Here is a 24,831-nt window from a genome sequence, read left to right on the forward strand (position 1 = left end):
GTCCACAAAGATTATTGAAAACGTAAATATAACCATTAAAAACACAATTTGTGACGAAACTGCCAGAAAACTTCTACGAAAAGCTGGATATCATGGTAGAATCGCTCGAAAGAAACCATATATTTCACTTGTAAACAGGCGAAAGCGCATTGAATTTGCTCATAATTATATAAATAAGTCGCCGGAATTCTAGAGACAAGTAATATTTTCGGCTGAAAGAAAATTTTGCATTTTTGGCATAAAACGTCGACAAATTGTGTGGCGCCAGTCAGGAATTGCCCTTAAAAAGCAAAATCTTGTTGGTACAGTTAAACACGGAGGTGGCGGAATTATGGTGTGGGGTTGCATGGCGGCTGGTGGTGTGGGCCAGCTTGAATTTATTGAATCCACAATGGATAAATTGGGTTATTTGAACATTTAAAAAAACAATTTGAAACAAAGTGCAGAGAATCTTGGATTATCTTCGACGTTTTGGTTCCAACAAGATAATGACCCGAAGCATACTGCGGAAATAGTTAGACTTTGGCTCTTGTACAAAGCTCCTAGACAACTTAAAACGCCCCCTCAATCACCTGACCTCAATCCTATTGAGCATCTATGGGATCTGTTGGAAAAAAGAATTCGTCAGCATACAATAACAAGTACAGAGGCTTTGCGTAGTGTTATGAGAGAAATATGGTCCCAGATTACAGATGAGGAAACAGATAAGTTGGTAAGATCTATGCCAAATCGATTGAGCGAGGTTTTAAAACAACGCGGCTATCCAACAAAATATTGAATTTAATTTTTATACTCTCGCAACTTGTTGCTACAGAGTATAATAGTTTTGTTCACCTAACGGTTGTTTGTATCACCTAAAACTAATCGAGCTATATATAGAGTTATATATACAATACATGATCAAGATGAAGAGACGAGTTGAAATCTGGGTGACTGTCTGTCCATCTGTGCAAGCTTTAACTTGAGTAAAAATTGAGATATCTTTATGAAACTTGGTACACATGTTTCTTGGTACCGTAAGACAGTTGGGCGTAATCGGACTACTGCCACGCTTACAAAACGCCATTAATCAAATATCAAAATAAATTGCCATAACTAAGCTCCACAATAAGATACAAGACTGTTATTTGGTATACAGGATCACATTAAGGAGGGGCATCTGCAGTTAAAATTTTTTAAAAGTGGCCGTGGTCCCGCCCCCTAATAAGTTTAATGTGCATATCGCCTAAACCGCTAAAGCTAGTACGGAAATGGGCGAAATCGGATTACAACCACGCCTATTTCCCATATAACATCATTTTAAATTCCATCTGATTTTTTCAATTTCCAGTATGCAAATCAAGAAATGATTATATCAGCGTAAACCTTTGTGTGAATAATACGTTTAAAGTATGCCACCTTGTGCCTAAGTTTACTTCTTCTTACACTAAAATCCCGTTATCACAAAAATGAAAATAGGAATATACATTTTTGTTTTTGCATTTTGAACTTAAAAATATAAAGAAGAAATACATGTAGAAAATTTTAACTGAATGACTTATGACATTGTATTTTAACTTCATTTAAAAAATAGTGTCGGGTGAACGCAGACTTTATTGGTTATGTGTATGTCGCCAAAGAGGACACCGATTATCAACGCATAGTCTGGCGTTCGAACCCAGCAGATCCAGAACGTGATTATCGCCTTTCAAGGGTCGCATATGGAGTTGCTTCAGCATCGCATCTTGCCGTAAAGTCACTGAATTGAGCAGCACTTAACGTGTCAAACGCAAGCAAAGAGGTCATAGAAGTTATAAAGTCAGACTTGTATATGGATGACTTCCTAAATGGTGCTGATATCTTTAATGCACTCGGTTTACTTCCAAAAAAATGTTTCCCACGCACTCTCTGAAAGCGGGTTCGAAATAGGCAAATAGTGAACCAAATCTCAAAGTCTTATAGATCTGTTCCCGCACGCATCTAAAAAAATCTCACATCTCTTAGCCGATGGAGACCAAATCCGTACTCTTGGTACAATAACGCACAAAAACCATGATTGGCTTTCTATAGCAGTAAATTCTGACGACTTGCCTAACAAACAAATGTATTCGATCCCCTGGGTTTGCGATTCCCACAACAGCCGGTTCTGCGATACCGGAATTGACCCGGATTTTATCCCGCCAAGGGCTGTTATTTCGACGATCTAACCCTGTTTGGATCGGTAAGTTTTAGATTAAGTTTGTCGTCACTGGAGCAACGCCTAGCAGCAGGGTTGCTCCGTATCCTCCTGACCCGTGCTGGCATCGAGTCCAACCCGGGCCCCGAGGTATTCTACTGCTGCGTATGCGCAAAAAGGCTCCATCCAAATTCCACCTCGGTTAGGTGCAATACATGCAATGGATGGAGCCATCTTAAGACCTGCTCGGGCCTTAAGACACACAGGGAGTGGACCACGAGTTACGTGGCCCCATGCTGTCAACGCAATAATGCGACATCTGCCTCAACGGCCGTGCAACCTGCACCATGTTCGCGCCCGGCGCTGCCACTCCAGTCGAGTGGCCAAGATAGGACCTCCACGGTCCTAAAGAGCTCACATAGACAGCATAACTCCCAATCTGACCAACCTCCCCCCCCCAACCTTCATCCAGCTCCAATCCCCGTGCGAGAACCACACAGCAACTCCTGGTTCCTCGCACAGTCTGTTCCGTGTGTCAGACCATTATACGCCGGAATGTCACATCAGTCAAGTGCAATTCTTGTACTGGCTGGTGTCACTTTCTGTCGTGTTCTGGCCTGCGCACCACACGAGAGTGGAGTGCGTCGTATTTTGCCCCATGCTGTGGGAGTCTGCCCCCGCAATCACAAACAGTGGCGTCGCCAACCAACACCATAGTGTGACAACCGCCCATGCGGATAGCACAGCTGCAACAACCACCACCTACACGCACCCCACTCACCCCCAGGATCACGACTGGACACCTGCGACAAACGCGACTCTTACAATTTAACTGCAACGGACTCCAGAGCAAGATCGAGGAGATAGTTGCATTTATGAGCCGGGAGCGCGTAACGATAGCTGCGGTCCAAGAAACCAAGTTAAACAGCCGCTCAGATCTTCTGAGTTGTGCAGGTTTCAACGTTTTACGTAAGGATCGCGAGCGGGATAATGGTGGAGGCCTAGCCTTCATATTGCACAACACCGTGCAATATCGTCTAATCGATGTTGACATCGACCGCAGGGACACCACCCTAGAATGTCAGGGTATAGCTGTCCGGTCAGGCGATGTCGAGCTCGAAATATTTAATATATACATCCCCCCAGTTACATGTTGCCCAACAGGATATCACCCGAATATAGATGCGCTACTTCGTGGTGAAAACCGTCTGGTGCTAGGCGACTTTAACGCGCATCACGATCTTTGGCATTCCTGCCTGTCAAACGATCGTAGGGGGATGGAGCTGGCGGAACAGATAGACGATTCGACATTCTGCACAATGAACGACGAAGCCCCCACCAGAATTATGGGCACCTGTAATAGCTCGCCAGATATTACCATCGCTAGCGGTGGTCTGATAAATAGTATAACCTGGCGACCTATGCTAACTCTTGCATCAGACCATCTGCCCATAATTATCTCGATCGAGAAACCTCCTGACTTTATTTCTGTGGATAACCGCACCTATGTTAACTTTAACAAAGCTAACTGGGTCGGCTTCACAGAATTTACTGAGAGCACCTTCAACGCCATCCATTCCTACGGACGTCATCGTTGGCGAGCGTCAATTCCGCAAGGTGATCGCTGCTGCTACAGCTCGCTTCATACCGGCTGGAAGAATAGCGGAACTCCGCCCTAATTTCCCAGCCGAAGCAGCTGTATTAGCAAATGAGCGCGACACCTTACGCCATGCCGATCCCTTTGATCCCCGAATAAGGGATCTCAATTTGGAGATTCGGCAAATGGTAAACCACCATAAGCGGACAAAATGGATAGAGCACCTGAAGTCCTGCAACCTCTCCACCGGTGTGAGTAAGCTTTGGACTACTGTCAAGGCCCTGTCAAATCCGAGGAAACATGACGATCGGGCTGAAATCCAATTCGATGGCCATGCCTCCTCGGACCCGAAGAAGTGCGCGAGCTACTTTAGCCGGCAGTTTATACTGCACCCTTCGACAAGGCCAAACGATGTGTTACCCGACGGTTGCGCAAAATGCCAAAAGACTGCGCACCACTTACTTTCACCGATGAGGAGGTTCAGAGTGTCATCAAAAAGGCGAAATCGTCTAAATCCATCGGCCCTGACGGAATAAACATGCTGATGTTAAAACATCTAGGCCCAACGGGAGTAAACTAGGGGAGTCTTATCGACCGATAACTCTCCTTTCCCCAGTAGTGAAGACACTTGAGGCCTTGTTACTCCCGTCATTCACCCACCACCTGAGCCTAGCAGACCATCAGCATGGTTTCCGTAAAGTGCACAGTACCACCACAGCACTTAGCGTCATAAACGCCCAGATAGTTCATGGCCTGAACCAGAAGCCACCCTGCGAGAGGACGATCCTCGTAGCGTTGGACTTGTCAAAAGCTTTTGACACAGTCAATCACGCAACGCTACTTGAGGACCTGGAACAATCAACGCTCCCTCCAGGGCTAAAGCGGTGGACCATGAACTACCTGAGCGGTCGACACTCATCCGTACTATTTCGAGGTCAAAACTCCAAACTCAGGAAAATTAAACAGGGGGTTCCGCAGGGCGGTGTCCTCTCTCCGCTACTGTTTAATTTCTACATTTCGAAACTCCAACAAAATCCTCAAGTCGCTTGCCGGCAGCTCATGGGGAAAGGACAAAGAAACGTTGTTGGCAACATACAAGGCAATCGGCCGGCCGGTCCTCAATTATGCAGCCGCAATATGGTCGCCTGGATGTAGTGACACGCAGAATAAGAAGCTTCAGACTTGTCAGAACACTGCACTCCGGACTATCACGGGGTGCCTCTTGATGTCCCCAATCGAACACCTACATAGCGAGGCCCGTATGCTTCCGGTTAAGGAACATAATGAGCTCCTCTCCAAGCAGTTTCTGCTGGGATGTTTTCGCAGAAACCACCCCTGCAGACGCCTGCTTGCAGCGGAGCAGCCTCCTAGGAACATCAAGAGGTCCTTCCTTGACTACGTCGACGACATCAGACAGCACGTCGACCAGACTTCGGACGCAACTAACTTCAGACAAGCACTGACCGCCATTCACAGTGGAGCCATTAACACCTTCACCGACTCCCTTTCAGTGAATGGCGTAATACGAGTCAAACCACCACCCATTGCAGACACAGAGCTCGAGTTGCCTCGCGAATCTAGAGTGACCCTCGCGCAACTTCGTTCTGGATACTGTAGCAGGTTAAACTCCTACCTATCCAGAATAGACCCTGACATACTAAACACATGTCCTGCATGCAATGAGTCTCCGCATGACACTAACCACCTCTTTGCATGCCCTACAAACCCCACTCATCTAACACCCCTTTCCCTATGGTCCGACCCCGTCGAAACAGCTCGTTTCCTGGGCCTTCCGTTAGATGACCTCGACGACAACGAATCTAGAATTTATCACCCAAACGGGGATTAGATAATCGTTATAACAACAACAACGGTCATTGTTCTATATATTTTGCTATTTCTTGTTCTCTACTTATTTGCCTAATATTCAAGGGCAAGCATTAGAAGTCATTCGCCTCAATGCAGTTAATAATTGTATTTGCATTGTGTACATACTTACATATTTATTGCTTGCTTGCGCTTGCTTTGTACACTTAAGCTACCGCTATGTTTTCGTCCACGCAATTACATGAATATTTGTTTGTGCACATTAGCTAGTCCCATTTAACATGTACTAAGCTTAATATGTAAGCAGCCTCTTGCAATGCCGCGTTCCCATATTTTTATATTTCTCTTTTGTTAATAACTACATTATATACGAAGGAGCAATAGAGTAAAGTATGTACTTGGATTATTCTCTATTTATGAACTGTTTTTATATAACTTACATACTTATGTATATATGCACTAGCAGAAAACAAAACTATGTACTTAGCGGAAATTATGTATTGAACGGTATTGAAGAATTTTGCGAATAAAGTTAGTCTAATAACTGACCACACATAGCATCATTACTCGGCCCTTTGTATTTTATCGCTGTTACAACTTCGCTTAAATATTTCGCTTTTTCAATATTCACGCGGCTACAAAAAAAGCTTTGTAGCCCTTCAATCGTCATAGGCTCTACACTCGAGGAACCCATACAGATTTTGCGAAAGGTACTGCAGAGACTACAGCAAGCCAACCTTCGAATCAATCCAGAGAAATGCGAGTTTTTTAAGAAGGAACTCTTACTTTTGTACGCAAATTTAAGCCTAAACTTAGAAGTCAAACTGAGGAAAACATTGCTAAATTACCAAAGGCAACCACCGATATAAAAAACTGATTGGTAAAAATTCGCTAAGCATTTATTATTAAAATGTTAGAGGTCTTAACACAAAATTAACCGACTTGTATTTAAACAGTTCCAATTTTAATTTCCATATATTGGATTTACAGAAACATGGTTAAAACCTCACATTTTTGATAATGAGATTCTAAATAGCGAATTTCAAATATTTAGATGTGATCGACTGAACAGAGTCGGTGGAGGTGTTCTATTTGCCGTACATTCCTCTATCCCATCTGAAGATGTTCTTGTTCCAGGAACCGACTCATTTGAATTTAAATGTATTAGAGTGTATGTTAATAGTCGCTTTATTTATTTAACCCTGTCTTATATACCACGCCATTCGGACTTATCTGTATACATGCAGCATGCTTCTCTAATAAATAGTGCTACTTAGATGCAAAATAATGCAGATTCAATAATCGTATTAGGAGATTTCAATTTACCGTGTGCTTCGTGGAAAGCTTTCGATGACTATATCGTACCGATTTGCAATCGGTTTTGTTTTCATGAGTTTTTCGAAAAAATGTCCGAGTTGGGTCTGAACCAAATTAATTTGATTCCGAATAAATTTGGTAAATGCTTAGATTTAGTATACGTTGATACCTCTTCAAAGTGTTCCGATATTCAGAGTAATCCTCTTGTTCTACCAGAGGATTCGTATCATCCTGCTTTGGAAATATCTGTCGAAATCATGAGCAATGTACGCGATAATAATTATCAAACTTCGTGCTTCCGTACTCGGTTCAACTTTGCAAAAGCTAATTTTAAAAAGTTAAATACAGAACTTTATACAATATCATGGCCTAATTATAATGGTGATATTAAATTGAGTGTCTCTCATTTTATTAACATTATTACGAAATTATTTGAAAAGTATGTTCCAATAGTAATTGTTAATAAAAGTAAAAGTAAAAGTCCGTGGTCGTCGAAAGAGTTACATAAATTAAAAAACAGTAAAACTCGAGCCTTTAAACATTTTAAAAAACCGGTTCACTTGTCCACTATTCTAAATATTCTGTATTGCATCAACAATATTTTGACCTAAACAAAAAATGTTACAATAATTACTTAAATAAAGTAAAAAATAATGTTGTAAGTAATCCAAGATCGTTTTATGATTTCGTCAACTCCAAACTCAGGATTTTCAAATTTCCGTCCGCGATGAAATACAAATCTATCATTTCAACTGACAATGTTATTATATCCAATATGTTTGCAGAATTTTTCAAGTCAAACTACTGTAATAATTCTTCCAAAACTTTTTCTTATCAGCACGTGCTGTGTTCGAATACTTTAATTAAGGCTCCAATTCTTTCTGAAGAAGACGTCCTACTTAAATTAAATAAGTAAAAACCATCTTTTAGTTACGACCCAGACATGATACCCTCATGCTTCCTAAAAAATAGTGCCAAATATATTTACTTGCCTTTGACAAGGATATTTAATTCCTCTCTTAAACACGGTATATTTCCTTCAATAAGGAAACAGTCATTTATAATTCCTTTGCATAAAAGTGGACTTAGATCCAAAATTGAAAACTATAGAGGTATCGCAAAACTATCAGTTATACCTAAACTTTTTGAAGCTATCGTCACTGACCATATTACCTTTTCGGTTCCTCCGTTAATTTCCTCATCTCGGCATGGATTTCGTAAAGGGAAATCGATTCTAACAAACTTGCTTGAATTTGTAAACCTTGTATCATTGGGTTTTAGGGAACATAAGCATACGGATGTTATATACACAGACTTTAGCAAAGCTTTCGATAAAGTAAACCTCTCGATTCTCATACATAAACTTGATCTACTGGACTTTCAGCCAAGATTTCTTCAATCTTTATAATAGAACACAACGAGTGATCTTTGAGGATACTCCTTCCGATACAATTAATGTTTCTTCAGGTGTACCGCAAGGTAGTCATCTTGGCCCGATTCTGTTTTTGTTGTTTATTAACGATATATCTTCAGTAATTGAATTCTCAAAAATTTTATTATACGCTGACGACGTAAAGCTTTTTAAATCATACACTTCAACTGAGGAAAGGTGTCTGTTGCAAACAGATTTAAACAATATGGTTGTATGGTGTGATAGAAATGATTTGCCATTAAATCTGAATAAATGTAAGACGATGTGCTTTTCCCGTAGATCTGTGCACCCCTCTTCTTATGTAATAAAACACCATATTCTGGAGCAAGTTTTTACCTATGTTGATTTGGGAGTTAATATGGACCATAAGCTTAATTTTTGTCTTCATATCGACACCATGGTCTTGAAAACAAAAGCTGTTCTCAGTTTTGTTAAACGTTGGTGTAAAGAATTTAGAGATCCGTATATTACTAAAACACTTTATACAACTTTGGTTAGACCTATATTGGAATATGGCTCTGTTGTATGGAACCCTAACTACCAAATCCATTCAGATAAGTTAAGAGTCTGTTCAAAAACAATTTTTACTTTTCGTCTTAGCGCATTTCCGATGGGATTCTAGGGTAAGTCTACCTCCATACACTAGTCGTTTAAAACTTATTAATCTATCTACACTTTCTAGTCGTAGGGAAATGGTTGGCATAATATTCTAAGTAAAAATCTTGAATGGAACAGTTTGCAGTTCTTTTCTCCTGTCTGAAATTAAATTTAATATCCCGATTTGCTTTTCGAGGCAGTTTAGACCTTTACTGTTAAAATCCTGTAGATCAAATTTTTAACTAAATGAGCCATTCCGCCGTATATGTCATGATTTTAATTCTCATTCCAGCACATTTGACTTATCTGACTCTCTTTTCAAATTAAGAAAGAAAAATCTTGGCTGTCTAAATTTTTGTTTCTGTAGCTGAGCAGTTTTAGATCTCAACCCTTAAAAAACTCTCTTGCCTTTTCTGACTCGGCTAATTCCGCACGTATGCGGATTGCGCCTCTCGCGTCGGTTGGGCGGGAGGGGGGAATCGTTGGGTTATTATTATAACTCCGGTATTTAAGTCACGTGATCAGTGACAAAGGCATCCTTACCGACCCCGAGAAAGTAGCAGCCATTCAGGAGCTGGAGCCCCCAACTAGCGTGAAAGAAGTACGCCAATACCTTGGGATAGCCTCCTGGTATCGCCGCTTTGTAACCGACTTCGCGACGGTTAGCCAGCCGCTCACTAAGAGGGCTGTGAGGGAGACACTGGAAATGGAAATGGGGAGCTGAGCAACAAGAAGCATTTAAAAGCATCAAGCACAAGTTAACAGTGGCTCCTGTCCTCGCATGTCCAGACTTCAGCCCGACATTTGCCTTGCAGACAAACGCTAGCAACATCGGCCTTGGTGCAGTGCTGAGACAGAAACTGGAAGAAGGCGAACGCGTTATAACCTACGCCAGTCGCAAATTAAATAAGGCGGAGACCAACTATTCGGCAACCGAAAATGAGACCCTACTTAGAGGGATATAGGTTCAAGGTGATAACGGATCAAATGTCACTGAAGTGGCTGAATTCCATAGAAAGCCCCTCCGGTCGTATAGCACGATGGGCTTTCGAATTACAGCAACATACCTTCGCAATCGAGTATCGCAAAGGGAAACTCAACCTAGTAGCGGACGCACTTTCCCGGCAGCCACTAGAGACCATAAAACAAGCGACGACGCTGGCGCCACAATGCAAATGGGTGGCGAAAGCGTATAGGGGAAGTACGCGCCAACCCCGAGAATTACGCGGACTACATGGAAAAGAATGGCCAACTCTATCGCCACATCCCGTGTCGATCCCAGGATGAAGAGGCTGTACCCTGGAAGGTATGTGTGCCTAAACCCCTCCGCCTAAGAGTCCTGCAAGAGAACCACGATATACCTAGCGCCGGACACATGGGTATACGGCGAACAGTAGCCCGGGTGGCCAACTGATATTACTGGCCAGGAATGTTCCGCGATATTAGCCGTTACGTACGTACGTAGTGTGAGTCCTCCCAGAAATACAAAGAAGGACAGCAGAAACTAATGGGAAAGATGCTTTCGCATTTGACACAAGAACCGTTTGCCACAGTTTGCACTGACTTCATTGGACTCGCGAGCGCTCAACAAGACAAGACATACAGGTCATTTCAGGAGCAAAGTAAACTGCGAATATAATCAATGACGCAGAAATAGTAGAGTCACCCACTTTGTCACAACCATCCTTGGAGGTACAGCTTCCACCTGAAGGCATAGAAATATCCATTGCCGACGCAAACGGAACAGCACTAGAGGCCTTTCCACAGATCGCTGAAATAATCAGAGGGAGCCTCACGGACCTTACGACTGGAACAGGGAAGCACCGGCTTAAATTTAGTACCGCCAAATACCAAGTGGCCATGTATCGGTGGGGCGTACACATTAGAAAAAGAATAAGGAAAATTGCAAATTTATAATATAATTGAAACAAGAATTTCAAAAACAACATGAAAGAAAACTCTGAAATTCAAAAGAAGAGCTAAGAAAAAAAAATTGATAGATGAGAAATACAAAAATATTATTTAAGAATCTATACTTAAATTAAGAAAGGAAAAAAATAAATAAAAATTTATGAGTTAATGTAGTAGATGTGTAAATTACCAAGAAAAATTTATAACTAAACGTGAAAAAAAGAATTCAGTTAATTTAGCTTAAATTTTAAGAAAATTTGTAGAAAAGAAATATTGTAAATTAGATTAAATGCAAGTATACAAGAATAAGGAAAAGCAAGACATAGCAAGTACTCATATACAACAGTAAAACCGCGCCAGGTAAAGAACACAACAAGTATTGGGCTGCAACAGGAAAACCACACCATTTCTACCAGCACACGCTATCCTAAAGCAACATGTTGTGAACGCGCGAGCAAGCAACACACGGCTTGGCGGATAGCTAGCAGACCGATCATCAGTCAGTCAGCATCGATCCTCTGGCTAGTCTTAGTGTCTTAAGTTGTGTACGCCGTTCGTTAAGGGTGAGCTCAGTAGTGAGTTGATCCTCTGACCGACTCAACCCGTAATTTTCGGTAGCCAACACAGTCTCCTGTGCCCGGGATTATTTTTTCACGGCTATACACGAGCGCCGGGAGAAACATCAACATCCGAGCGTCAACGTATGCATCAGGACATCGTCATCTAAGCCTACACGAGTGCAAGGCAGAGACATCCGAGCATCGTCGTCGTAGCACCCACGAGCGTCAACGCACGCAGCAGTACATCGTTGTCTAATCCTACATTATCACCGGCAGAATCGTCGTTGTAGCACGTATCAGTTTGACATCATCACCACAGGACGCAAACCTAAGTCATCCTAAGTCGCTTAGCACCCCCAGAGCGCGGCAGAGTAGAATATGCTATCGTATAATAGCTATTCAACGGAAACGCGGAGAGGCGGATGACGCTACTGCGGTAAGGAGAGAATATCTCGCAGTCTGTCGACCCTCTGGCAGGCATTTCACGAAGGCTGGAAGTCACGCGTTAAGTGGGTAGTGAGTCGATCCCTGACCTGCTCCACGCAAACCGCTACTTTGCTCTAGCGCTATCTTCGGGTGACGCCACTACAACGCGGAAGACATAATTTTGTACAGTAAACGCAGAAGAAATTGTAGATGTATGAAAATTTAATAAAATATGAACCCCGGACATGGCGAGTATACCTCAGCAAATCACAAGAAGCAGGGGCAGCAAAAAGCTTCGTTACAAGTTAATAATATATAAGTTTAAATAGTAATAACTAGTCCATAGGTAACCCATGTCAATCGTTTGTACTATGTTAAATATTGTAGGCCTCAACTTTTTGTATGAGTTGTGTACAAACTTGCAGGCATTTATTTTTAAAATATAATGTAGATACTTTACTTTAACAAATATTATTTTAATTAATTTCAAATATAATTGTTTATTTAGGGTACATGTATGTACCTAATGCTCGAAAAGTAAAAATTAGTAAACTAATGTAACTATTATTCTAAACTATGGGTGTATGCATTAATTCGTGCGGTTTTTTTACGAAAATTAATACTTTATTGTGAAAAAATTGTTATACATTTAATGTTCAAAGTATTGCCCATCGGAAGCTATGATGTTTGCCCATCTTTCTGGCAGTTTGTGGATCCCATCCCAAAAGAACTCTCCGGCTTGGAGGTCAAGAAAGAATCAATCCAATTTCTGATACCCTGTTCTGAAGAGAAGCGTACTCCGGTGAGGGCATTCTACATTGATCTGAACAAGTGGTAATCGGAAGGTGCTATGTCTGGGCTATAAGGCGGGTGGTGAGGTAGAACTTCCCACCCACAGTTTTCCAAATAGTTTTTAACTGGCCTTGCAACATGTGGCAGAGCGTTGTCATGATGAAAAATTATTGATTCGTGTCTGGTCGCATATTCTGGTCGTTTTTCCGCGATGGCCTTTTTCAAACGAATTAATTGTTTTCGGTAGAGGTCCCCATTGATCGTCTGACCCGATTTCAATAGCTCATAATAGAGCACACCCTTGTGGTCCCATCAAATACATAGCATAACCTTAGCACCATGGATATTCGGCTTTGCCGTGGATGTTGATGGTTGGCCGGGCTTCACATACGATTTCTTGCGCTTTGGGTTATCATAATGAATCCATTTTTCATCGCCAGTGACAATCCGATGCAAAAACGACTTCTTTTGGTGGCGTTGAAGCAAGATTTCCGACATGCAGAATCGACGTTCGACGTCTCTTGGCTTTAATTCATAAGGCACCCAATTTCCAAGCTTCTGGATGAATCCTAATGATTTTAATCGTCTGGAAACGGTTGCTTGATCAACTCCTTATACTTTTGCAAGTTCTTCTTACGTCTGGCATGCATCTGCGTCGAGCAATGTCTCCAATTCTTCGTCTTGAAGTTTGTTTGGCTGTCCGGGTCGTTCTCCGTCGTCTAAGTCGAAATTGCCACTTTTAAACCGTGCAAATCACTTTTGGCACATTCGTTCGGCTAAAGCATAGTCACCATAAACGTCCAGTAAAATACGATGGCTTTCGGCAGCACTTTTCTTCATGTTAAATAATGAAGAAGAACTCCCCGCAAAAACACTTTATCTGGTACAAATTTCGACATTTTCAAATGAATGAAACAAATTGTTGTTCACGCTCAAACAATTTATATCTACTGAAAACGACGCGAAATGGCAGTACCTTTGAAATGAATATAGCCACAGATGAATACGACGCGAAATAATACTAGTAGAGCCCTTTCTTAGAAAACCGCACGAATAATGCATAAAGTTTAACAATCAATATCTATAAACCATATTTACGGTTTTTAACAAACAAAATAATGATAATGTATTTGTATATGATAATGATATTATATATATGAATGTTAGCAAAAAAAAAAACACGATTGTGCATTCACACCAACGTGTAGTGCAAGAGAAAAAGAAGTTAATATTTTTCCAAGGCTAAAACTAAAGTAGCCTATCGGATACTTTTGCATTAATTACTGATAACCTATCGGTAACCAGTTAGCTAACTGTTACCCGTCTTATAGGATACACGGCAACACTCTAATTAGAACTGTGTCTGCTGCACAATCCGGCAGCCCTTATTAAGTACATCTTTAACAAAATCTTTGAGGGGTTAAAACGGTTGCGCATAAAAAAAAAACGCCGTAATATTTATTTATAAATAATATATATTATTAAATAAAATATTATTTATAAATAATATAATACGTATATACATATATATATATATATATATATGATATTATGAAATAGGTAAATATGAGGCATATTTTTAAGCATTTTAATTAACTTATTAATAGACCAACTGAAAATGCAATTTAACTATGAGTGCACGAGAAGAAATAACTATAGTAACAAAATTTGATATTATAAGTCATAGAATCAATAAAGCAAAATTTATCATTATCATACAAGTCACAATAATTTATATAATAAATAAAGCAAAATCTATCATTGTCATACAAGTCATAATAATTCATTTAAACAAAAAAAGAAAATCACATTGTAGATATATCATGAAATAATTACTGAGCCGATGTTTTCTTTAATTTAAGATACATTTATTTAATCACAAATTTTATTTACGTTTTGTATTTCAGCATTTAGCGACGAAAATATGTACAATATTTCATTCCCTTTACATACAAAAATAACCATATTATTATATAGTTCTAAGTTTAGTTTTTGAATATATAGACTTAAACAAATTTTTTGTTGCAATATCTTTATATTATACACACGGTGCATTAAATTTTATCTCTGGGATGGTATGAGATGACTTTATAGGAACCGCGTTCAAAATTAGACAGTGGGCGTGGCACAGCCCACTTTTAGGTGAAAACCCATATCTTGGGATCTGCTTAACCGATTTCAATCAACTTAGGTGCATAACGTTATTTTCATATTTCTATGTTATAGTGCGAAAATGGGCGAAATCGGACTACAACCACGCCTATTTCCCATATAACACCATTTTCAATTACATCTGATTCTTTCACTTTCCACTACGCATATAAAGCAACAATGATTATATCGGAGTAAAACTTTGCGTGAATAATACGTTTAAAGTATGCCACCTTGTGACCAAAAATTGTCTAAATCGAACAAGCCCCTAAGTACTAAATATGTGGACCCCAGTGCCTATAGTTGACCTTCTACCGAAAATATCAGTCAATCCACAAAGAAATCTCAAACGAGTATACCATTTGACTTTGCGAGAGTATAAAATGTTCGGTTACATCCGAACATAACTTCCTTACTTGTTTTTAATATAATTATTAGTTTTGTTTATATTTATAAAACTTGTCTCCAGTTTCGTTGAATAAGCTTTTTCTGGATTTCACATGGTTGGGAATTTTCCAATAATAGTCGCTGCTTTAAGATTATATGTATATTAAAATAAACTGATTTTATTTTGAAAAAATAATAGTTTTACATGTAACTAATATTTTCGGGGCAACTGAAAATAGCAATATGCAGACGATGAAGCTTCAGACTTGTCAAAACACTGCCCTCAAACATATGCCTCCAATTAAGGAACATAACGAGCTCCTCTCCAAGCAGTTTCTGCTGGGATGTTTTCGCAGAAATCACCCCTGCAGTCGTCTGCTTGAAGAGGAACCACCTTCTAGGAACATGAAGAGGTCCTTCCATGATTACGTCGACGACATCAGACAGTACGCCGACCTGATTTGGGCCGCAACGAACTTACTCTCAGTGAATGGCGTACTAGGAATCAAACCACCACCCATAGCAGACGTAGAGCTCGAGTTGCCTCGTGAATCCAGAGTGACCCTCGCGCAACTTCGTTCTGGATATTGTAGCAGGTTAAACTCCTACTTATCCAGAATAGAACCAGACATACCAAATATATGTCCTGCGGGCAATGAATCTCAGCATGACACTAACCAACTCTTTGTATGCCGAACGAGTCCCACTCATCTAACACCCATTTCCTCATGGTCCGACCCCGTCGAAATAGCTCGTTTCCAGGGCCTCCCGTTAGATGACCTCGACGACAGCCAAACTATAACTTATCACCCAAGCGGGGACTAGGTAACCGTTACAACAACAACATCGTGGATCCCAATAGAAACTCAACCCCTAGACGGACTTGACATTTCTCCATGGACACCTCTCAGCCGTTGCTTTGTTTATATCTGATCAGCTGATAGCTTCCCTACTCCTCCTTTACGATGCCTGGTAGTACAAATTAACAAATTAATTAATTTAACAAAAATATTTGTCGAAATCTATGCGTTCATTGAGTTGAGAAAATCTTTTAACAGTGCTAAACATGCTTATGAAAATTTTTGATCGAAAATTGTCTCCGTATCGAATTCGATTATTTTTTTTTGTTTTACTACTTGGCAATTATTATATCGTTTTTCTGAAGTGAAGAAGAAATCTTCTTCAGTAATACTATCATCAAATCTTGGCAAAGCCATTCAACAATTAAGTTATAATAATTTTATAATACAACTAACCGAAAAATTATACGAAAGCATAATTGTGTAGGAAGCTGATTTCATCTATCTCTTATTTACGTCGAATTTTATATTTTGAACATTGTACATTAATATTTTGATCGAAATTACGTAAATTTTAATAATCAAAAATATTTGAGATCGTACCAATAAGATACTTTAATTTATTAATTTTAAAACATAACGCAACAACACACTACATCATATTTGAGCGTTTTTTGAGGCATTTAGACGTCTTAGTAGGCAATCTTTACCAAATGCCTAGTTTGTCTATTTTAGTAGTACAATATTTGAAAACAACTAGTACCGAATGCCTACCTTTTGCCGTTAGTTTGCGTATGTATTAGTGAAAAATTCACGATTGGTTGCTTGTAGGTTGTTACAAATTAGACCTAATGTATACAGTACCTTTAACATGAACATGACTATATTCTTAAAATTCAGTTACATATCAATTCATTAATAAAAACATATACGCGTATATTCAAGAATTTATTTTGAAAACTTCAGTGTATTTGAAATGATGCAACAATAATGTTGATATTGTAGCGGAGTATCTAATCTATGATTGGAGGAAAGCGCAAGATAGCCCTTTCCTACTTGTTTAGATTAAAGACAAGAAACACGTGTCCCAAGTCAAGTTAGCTCAGTTTAACGCTTACACGGTCCGTAGGACATACGGAATCTAGTTCCTCTTGTCATCCTATGCTTGTCTGATATGTATTTCATAGATCCGGGCATAATTATTTAATATGTAAGATTGGTACTGTGGCTAATTTGCTGATGTGCAGACAAAAATTTAGTGTTGCCGATTGTTTGCATAAATTGCGTGCGAAAAGTGACAGTAGAACGTGATGCTGTTGCAAATGTTCAAAAATTCACGCAGAATGTGATACTTTGACAAATTTGCAAAACTGCTGTCGTGATAGCCATCTCGAACGTACCCTATGTAACACTATAAAATATTCCTTCCCAAAGTAAACATAACATTTTAGGATTCCCTGATTTCAGTTAGTGGAGTTATTTTTTTATTATGTTTTTTGCAACATTCGAAAGATCCCACAAAAAGTGTTATGTTTTCATAGCGAACCCAATGTTTTAGAATTTCAAGATTTTAGGTGAACATTTATAAAATCGGATAGAACCATATTCACCACCCTTTATATTGTGCTTAAGCGCGATAAGTATTTAGCGATAAAGATCAAATGCAACTTCAGCATGTCTGGTGGAGCATTATTTATCATGGCATATAGAAACATCTGTTGATGTCACTCAATCCCCCCGCATCGTAAGACACTGTCACACTACACCAATTCACATCCACATCACCACACCTACTTACCATACATTCCACACCTACATACCAGACATTCCACATCACTACACCTACACCAACACGCACACAAATACAACTTAACACTGATCACACCACCACGAAGACATCAGCAGATATACCTATAAGGGACTAAAAGAAGGATCCTGCCCGCTTTTTAGCATTTCGACTCGCTAGCGATCAGATCTTCGAGCACCCGCCTAAATCGACTCCTTTTTTATACTCTCGCAACCTGTTGCTACAGAGTATAATAGTTTTGTTCACCTATGTTCACCGGTTATTTGTATCACCTAAAACTAATCGAGTTAGATATAGGGTTATATATACAATATATAAATGATCAGGTTGAAGAGACGAGTTGAAATCCGGGTGACTGTCTGTCCGTCCGTCCGTCTGTCCGTCCGTGCAAGCTGTAACTTGAGTAAAAATTGAGATATCTTTATGAAACTTGGTAGACATGTTTCTGAATACCGTGAGAAGAAGAAGATAAATTACCATAACTAAGCTCCGCAATATGATATGACTGTTATTTGGTACACAGGATCACATTAGGGAGGGGCATCTGCAGTTAAAATGTTTTTAAAAAGTAGGCGTGGTCCCGCCTCTAATAGGTATACTGTGCATATCTCCTAAACCGCTAATGTTATAATAAAAAAATTTACTGGAAGCAAATTTTTTTAGAACCTCTACCCAGTGTGAAAATAGTTGAAATCGGGTGGCAACTCCGCCCACTCCCCATATAACGGTACTGTTAAAAACTACTAAAAGCGCGATAAATTAAGCACTAAACACGCCAGAGACATTAAATTTTATCTCTGGGATGGTATGAGATGACTTTATAGGAACCGCGACCAAAATTAGATATCTTGAGATCCGCTGAACCGATTTAAACCAAATTCGGTACGTAACATTCTTCTCATATTTCTATGTTATAGTGCGAAAATGGGCAAAATCGGACTACAACCACGCCTATTTTCCATATGACACCATTTTAAACTCCACTTGATTCTTTCACTTTCCACTATGCAAATCAAGCAACAATGATTATATCGGCGTAAAACTTTGCGTGAATAATACGTTTAAAGTATGCCACCTTGTGACCAAAAATTGTCTAAATCGAACAAGCCCCTAAGTACTAAATATGTGGACCCCAGTGCCTATAGTTGACCTTCTACCGAAAATATCAGTCAATCCACAAAGAAATCTCAAACGAGTATACCATTTGACTTTGCGAGAGTATAAAATGTTCGGCTACATCCGAACTTAGCCCTTGCTTACTTGTTTTTCAATAATTTTGCCAACGGTGACAGGAGTTAGAATTAACTTATTAATTAATTAAAAAACTAACATATGTTACTGTGTATTCGGTTGATTGGAGGCTTTAAAGAATAAGTACTTCATTAAACCTCTGGAACAAATGCTGAAACATACCATGTGTGCATGTTTAAAGCAGATGTGAACAATCATGAACTGTTTGCAAAATCGTTTCGCACACTCTGCAAACAAACTCTACAAAATTCAATATCCCTTATTTCGCTTGTTCCTTCTCATTTCTGCGATTTATACGTCGTTCGTGTTCGTGAATCGGTTTACTCTAAGTCGGAAATTACTCTGTTGTTGTTGTAACGGTTACCTAATCCCCGTTTGGGTGATAAATTCTAGATTCGCTGTCGTCGAGGTCATCTAATGGAAGGCCCAGGAAACGAGCTGGTTCGACGGGGTCGGACCATAGGGAGAGGGGTGTTAGATGAGTGGGGTTTTGTTGGGCATGCAAAGAGGTGGTTAGTGTCATGCGGAGACTCATTGTATGCAGAACATGTGTTTGGTATGTCAGGGTCTATTCTGGATAGGTAGGAGTTTAACCTGCTACAGTATCCAGAACGAAGTTGCGCGAGGGTCACTCTAGATTCGCGAGGCAACTCGAGCCCTGTGTCTGCTATGGGTGGTGGTTTGACTCGTATTACGTCATTCACTGAGAGGGAGTCGGTGAAGGTGTTAATGGCTCCACTGTGAATGGCGGTCAGTGCCTGTCTGAAGTTAGTTGCGTCCGAAGTCTGGTCGGCGTACTGTCTAATGTCGTCGACGTAGGTTCAATTCCCACAACAGCCGGTTCTGCGATACCGGAATTGACCCGGATTTTATCCGGCCAAGGGCTGTTATTTCGGCGATCTAACCCTGTTTGGATCGGTAAGTTTTAGATTAAGTTTGTCGTCATTGGAGCAACGCCTAGCAGCAGGGTTGCTCCGTATCCTCCTGACCCGTGCTGGCATCGAGTCCAACCCGGGCCCCGAGGAATTCTACTGCTGCGTATGCGCAAAAAGGCTCCATCCAAATTCCACCTCGGAAATTACTCTCTTTCAGGTCAGTACATAAATCTTGCTACTACAGATAGATTACAAATAGTACTACAGAGACAATACAAAACAATTTAAAATAATTTACATCACACTTACGACTTTATTTCAAGGAAATGTCAATAAAAAGATATTTAGTTTTGCCCAGATGGCTACGGAATATTCGAATTTAAGGTCACTGTTGCTCATTGGGTACCATTTGACGAAAACTCCAATCACCTTGACCATCGAATTCAAGAATGTGTGTATGAAATTTCCTATTAAATATTAAATAAAATTACACTTGTTTTGTTGTCTACATTTAAATTACCATAATGTGGGACGGTGTGTTATTGTTAATAATGTTATGTCCATGTTCTTTGCAATTTCATATATTGTGCTCTCCACGTCGATAGAAACAGCACTGGTACATTCATCAAGCAAAGCATATTTCGGCCTAAAAAGATTTTTTAGATTATTTACTTATATAAATAGATTAATAGAGCACTCAGAAAACAACTCTCAATATTCTTCGATATGAATACTGAACTGGTTATATTTGTACCTGAAAGTTTTTCATATTTTTATTCCAATGGCTTAATATAAAAGAAGTGAGCTATGGATTCGTTGGTATATGGATAATTAATAAGAATTGAGTGAAAATTAAATCTGTGGTGGATATTTTACATCAATAGTCTATGCTCAAAGACAAATTAAATAAATAAATTAAAAATATTGTTGATGTTTAATAACGCACACATGTTACCGGCCGTTCTGAACGACCGTTCCATAAATAACAATTTCAATTAAAATCTAAAAATATCATATAGAAAATATGTCCCCTTTTGTTGGCAGTAACGATAATTTAATCAATGGCCTCAAAAGCTCCCCTTCGGATGTCTGCAAGTTTACAACCCGAACTTAATCATCTGACTCTGGAGAAGTACCAATCACACGACCAACTCTCGTGGGGGGGGGCACGTTGATTTCATGTATGCTAACGATATCATCTTTCTGCAAATTCGGCGTTGAGCATATCTATTTCGAGCGGCGTTGAAGACCGACAAGATACTCGTCTCTCCATCGATTCCAGAAGTGTTGTCTAATTGACACAATGCTTTTCCAACGTTGATATATGGTTCCCTTGAAGACTTTAACGTCAGAATCTGGAAATCTCTTTAGCGGTTCCCCAATCATGAAGTGTCCAGGCGTAAGAACTTCGAAGTCGTTTACACGTTGTAAGAATACAGCAAATAGGGCGCGAATTTACACAGGCTTCAACTTCAGTAAGTACTGTTGCAAATTCTTCGTAAATTAGAAGCGAAGTGGCTAAGGCGCGTTTAAGATGATCTTTGATTCGTTTTATACCAGCCTTCCAGAAGCCACCCATGTGAGGGGCGCTTGGAGGGTTGAAATGCCAAATTGTTTGGGCATCTGCGAAATATGATGACACTCTTTCATCACGAACGCAGTGTTCGTTGGCTAATCGTAGCTCCTTTGCAACGCCAACGAAGTTAGTGCCGCTGTCAGAGTAAATGTGCTGGCAGTACCCTCTTCTGTTAGTAAAGCGTTGGAAAGCAGCGATGAAAGCGATTTAAGTCACATCTCCAGCAAGCTCGAGATGCATTGCCCCAGTACTCATGCCAATAAATGAGATATGTATGCCTTTGTAGATTTTGCGCCTCTTCACTTAGTAAGGATCAGCGTAAGCGACTACGCTATGTAGAATACAGCGGGATGAAGTGACGCGGCTTGGAGGCAGCTCAGCCATGAGCTGCTGTAATGGTTGGCAACTCAGTCGTCTGCAACGAATGCATTTCCCATATATACCGTATCTCGGCACGGGCGAGGTTACGAATGCCTGGTACCCCATATCGTCGTTGAAGCGGCGGCTTGCATTATCTGAGGTCTACCATGTAATGTTAAAAGATATATTTTTACCGCGATTAATTTAGCGAGCGGTGGTTTCTTCGCACTATTATAGGATGTTTAACATAGTCCGATAGCGTTGCGTTTTGGATGCGGCCTCCTTTACGTAAGATACCCCTAGAGTCTAGAAACGGTTGCAATTGTGGTAGACAGCTTAGTGTATTTATTGGCTTGCTTACTCTGCAATTAGAAATTTCCATTTTAAAAACGATAGACTGAGTATAATTTACCAATAATATTTCAGCGCAGGATAAACTGCCTTTCGTATCTCGGCACTAGACCGTGCGAACCCCCTGTTTAATTTTTCTAAGTTTGGAGTTTTGACCTCGAAACAGTACGGATGAATGCCGACCGCTCAGGTAGTTCATAGTCCACCGCTTCAGCCTTGGGGGGAGCGTTGATTGTTCTAGGTCCTCAAGTAGCGTTGTGTGATTGACTGTGTCAAAACCTTTTGACAAGTCCAACGCAACAAGGATCGTCCTCTCCCAGGGTGGCTTCTGGTTCAGGCCATGAACTATCTGGGCGTTTATGACTTAGTGCTGTGGTGGTGCTGTGCACTTTTCGGAAGACATGCTGATGGTCTGCTAGACTCAGGTGGTGAGTGAATGACAATAGTAACAATGCCTCAAGTGTCTTCACTACTGGGGAAAGGAGAGTTATCGGGCGATAAGACTCCCCTTTGTTGGCGGGTTTCCCAGGTTTCAGTAGTGGGACCACTCTTCCGACTTTCCACACATTGGGTATTTAAAGAGTGGACATCGACAAGTTGAGGACCTTGGTGAGATAGTTTACTCCCGTTGAGCCTAGATGTTTTAGCATCAGCATGGTTATTCCGTCAGGACCGATGCATTTAGACGATTTCGCCTTTTTGATGACACTCTGAAGCTCTCCATCAGTGAGAGTAAGTGGTGCGCAGTCTTTTGGCATTTTGCGCAGCCGTCGGGTAACACATCGTTTGAACTTGTCGGTCGAAGGGTGCAATGTAAACTACCGGCTAAAATAGTTCGCGCACTCCTTCGGGGCCGAGGAGGCATGGCCATCGAATTGAATTTCAACCCGGTCGTCATGTCTCCTCGGATAAGACAAGGCCTTGACAGTATTCCAAAGCTTACTCACACCGGTGAAGAGATTACAGGGCTTCAGGTGCTCCACCCATTTTGTCCGCTTATAATGGTTTACCATTCGCCGAATCTCCAAATTGAGATCCCTTATTCGGGAATCACAGGGATCGGCATGGCGTACGGTGTCGCGCTCAGATTGGTAGTCATGCTGCCTAGAGCTCCTTAGGGCCGTAGAGGTCCTTTCTTGACCACTCAACTGGAGTGGCGGCGCAGTGCGCGAGCATGGTGCAGATTGCACAAGCGTTAAGGCTGGTGTCGCGGTATTGCGTTGGCAGCATGGGGCCACGTAACTCGTGGTCCACTCCCTATGGGTCTTAAGGCCTGAGCAGTTCTTAAGATGAATCCATTGCATGTATTGCACCTAATCGAGGTGGAGTTTGGGTGGAGCCTTTTAGCGCATACGCAGCAAAAGAATTCCTAGGGGCCCGGGTTGGACTCGATGCCAGCACGGGTCAAGAGGATACGGAGCAACCCTGCTGCTAGGTGTTGCTCTAGTGACGACAAACTTGGACTAACACTTACCGATCCAAACAAGTTGTTGTTATAACGATTATCTAATCCCCGTTTGGGTGATAAATTCTAGATTCGTTGTCGTCGAGGTCATCTAACGGAAGGCCCAGGAAACGAGCTGTTTCGACGGGGTCGGACCATAGGGAAAGGGGTGTTAGATGAGTGGGGTTTGTTGGGCATGCAAAGAGGTGGTTAGTGTCATGCGGAGACTCATTGCATGCAGGACATGTGTTTGGTATGTCCGGGTCTATTCTGGATAGGTAGGAGTTTAACCTGCTACAGTATCCAGAACGAAGTTGCGCGAGGCAACTCGAGCTCTGTGTCTGCAATGGGTGGTGGTTTGACTCGTATTACGCCATTCACTGAAAGGGAGTCGGTGAAGGTGTTAATGGCTCCACTGTGAATGGCGGTCAGTGCTTGTCTGAAGTTAGTTGCGTCCGAAGTCTGGTCGGCGTGCTGTCTGATGTCGTCGACGTAGTCAAGGAAGGACCTCTTGATGTTCCTAGGAGGCTGCTCCGCTGCAAGCAGGCGTCTGCAGGGGTGGTTTCTGCGAAAACATCCCAGCAGAAACTGCTTGGAGAGGAGCTCGTTATGTTCCTTAACCGGAAGCATACGGGCCTCGCTATGTAGGTGTTCGATTGGGGACATCAAGAGGCACCCCGTGATAGTCCGGAGTGCAGTGTTCTGACAAGTCTGAAGCTTCTTGTTCTGCGTGTCACTACATCCAGGCGACCATATTGCGGCTGCATAATTGAGGACCGGCCGGCCGATTGCCTTGTATGTTGCCAACAACGTTTCTTTGTCCTTTCCCCATGAGCTGCCGGCAAGCGACTTGAGGATTTTGTTGCGGCTCTGTACTTTGGCAGTTATCGCGGTCGTGTGAGGAGTGAAAGAGCACAGACTGTCCAAAGTGACGCCTAAAATTTTAGGGTTATTTACTGTCGGAATTTTTGTGCCATTGACTGAAATGGTAAAGGTCCAGTCTGTATTCCTTCGTCCAATTGGTGAAGATGGTCGCTGTGGATTTAGTGGGGGAGAGTGTTAAGTTCCTTGCAGAAAAGAAGCGAGAAAGATCGGAGAGGTAGCCGTTTACTTTTGAACACATGCCATCGATTCCATTGCCCGACGTCAATATCGTACAGTCATCTGCGTACGAGGTCATTGAAATTCCCGCTGGTGGCTGGGGGAGTTTCGAAA

General features: G+C 41.1%; 1 protein-coding gene across 7 annotated transcripts in view; it reads right to left on the reverse strand.

Annotated features, from left to right (window-relative positions):
• The window catches only part of Abcd1 (ATP binding cassette subfamily D), a 78,165-nt gene that overhangs the window by 36,237 nt on the left and 17,097 nt on the right, over positions 1-24,831 (reverse strand). For 4 of the 7 annotated variants that reach the window (XM_070112711.1, XM_014244279.3, XM_070112712.1 and 1 more), the window contains exons 9-10: positions 20,406-20,531; positions 20,176-20,352 (exon numbers count right to left, since the gene is read on the reverse strand). In XM_070112711.1, the coding sequence (XP_069968812.1) occupies positions 20,271-20,352; positions 20,406-20,531 (208 nt within the window). In that variant the 3' untranslated portion in view covers positions 20,176-20,270. Of the gene's footprint in view, positions 1-15,311; positions 20,147-20,175; positions 20,353-20,405; positions 20,532-24,831 lie in introns of those variants that run through there. The other 3 variants (XR_011397393.1, XR_011397394.1, XR_011397395.1) reach the window with 3 other exon arrangements.

Source organism: Bactrocera oleae, chromosome X, assembly GCF_042242935.1.
Source record: "Bactrocera oleae isolate idBacOlea1 chromosome X, idBacOlea1, whole genome shotgun sequence".
Taxonomy (NCBI): Eukaryota; Metazoa; Arthropoda; class Insecta; order Diptera; family Tephritidae; genus Bactrocera; species Bactrocera oleae.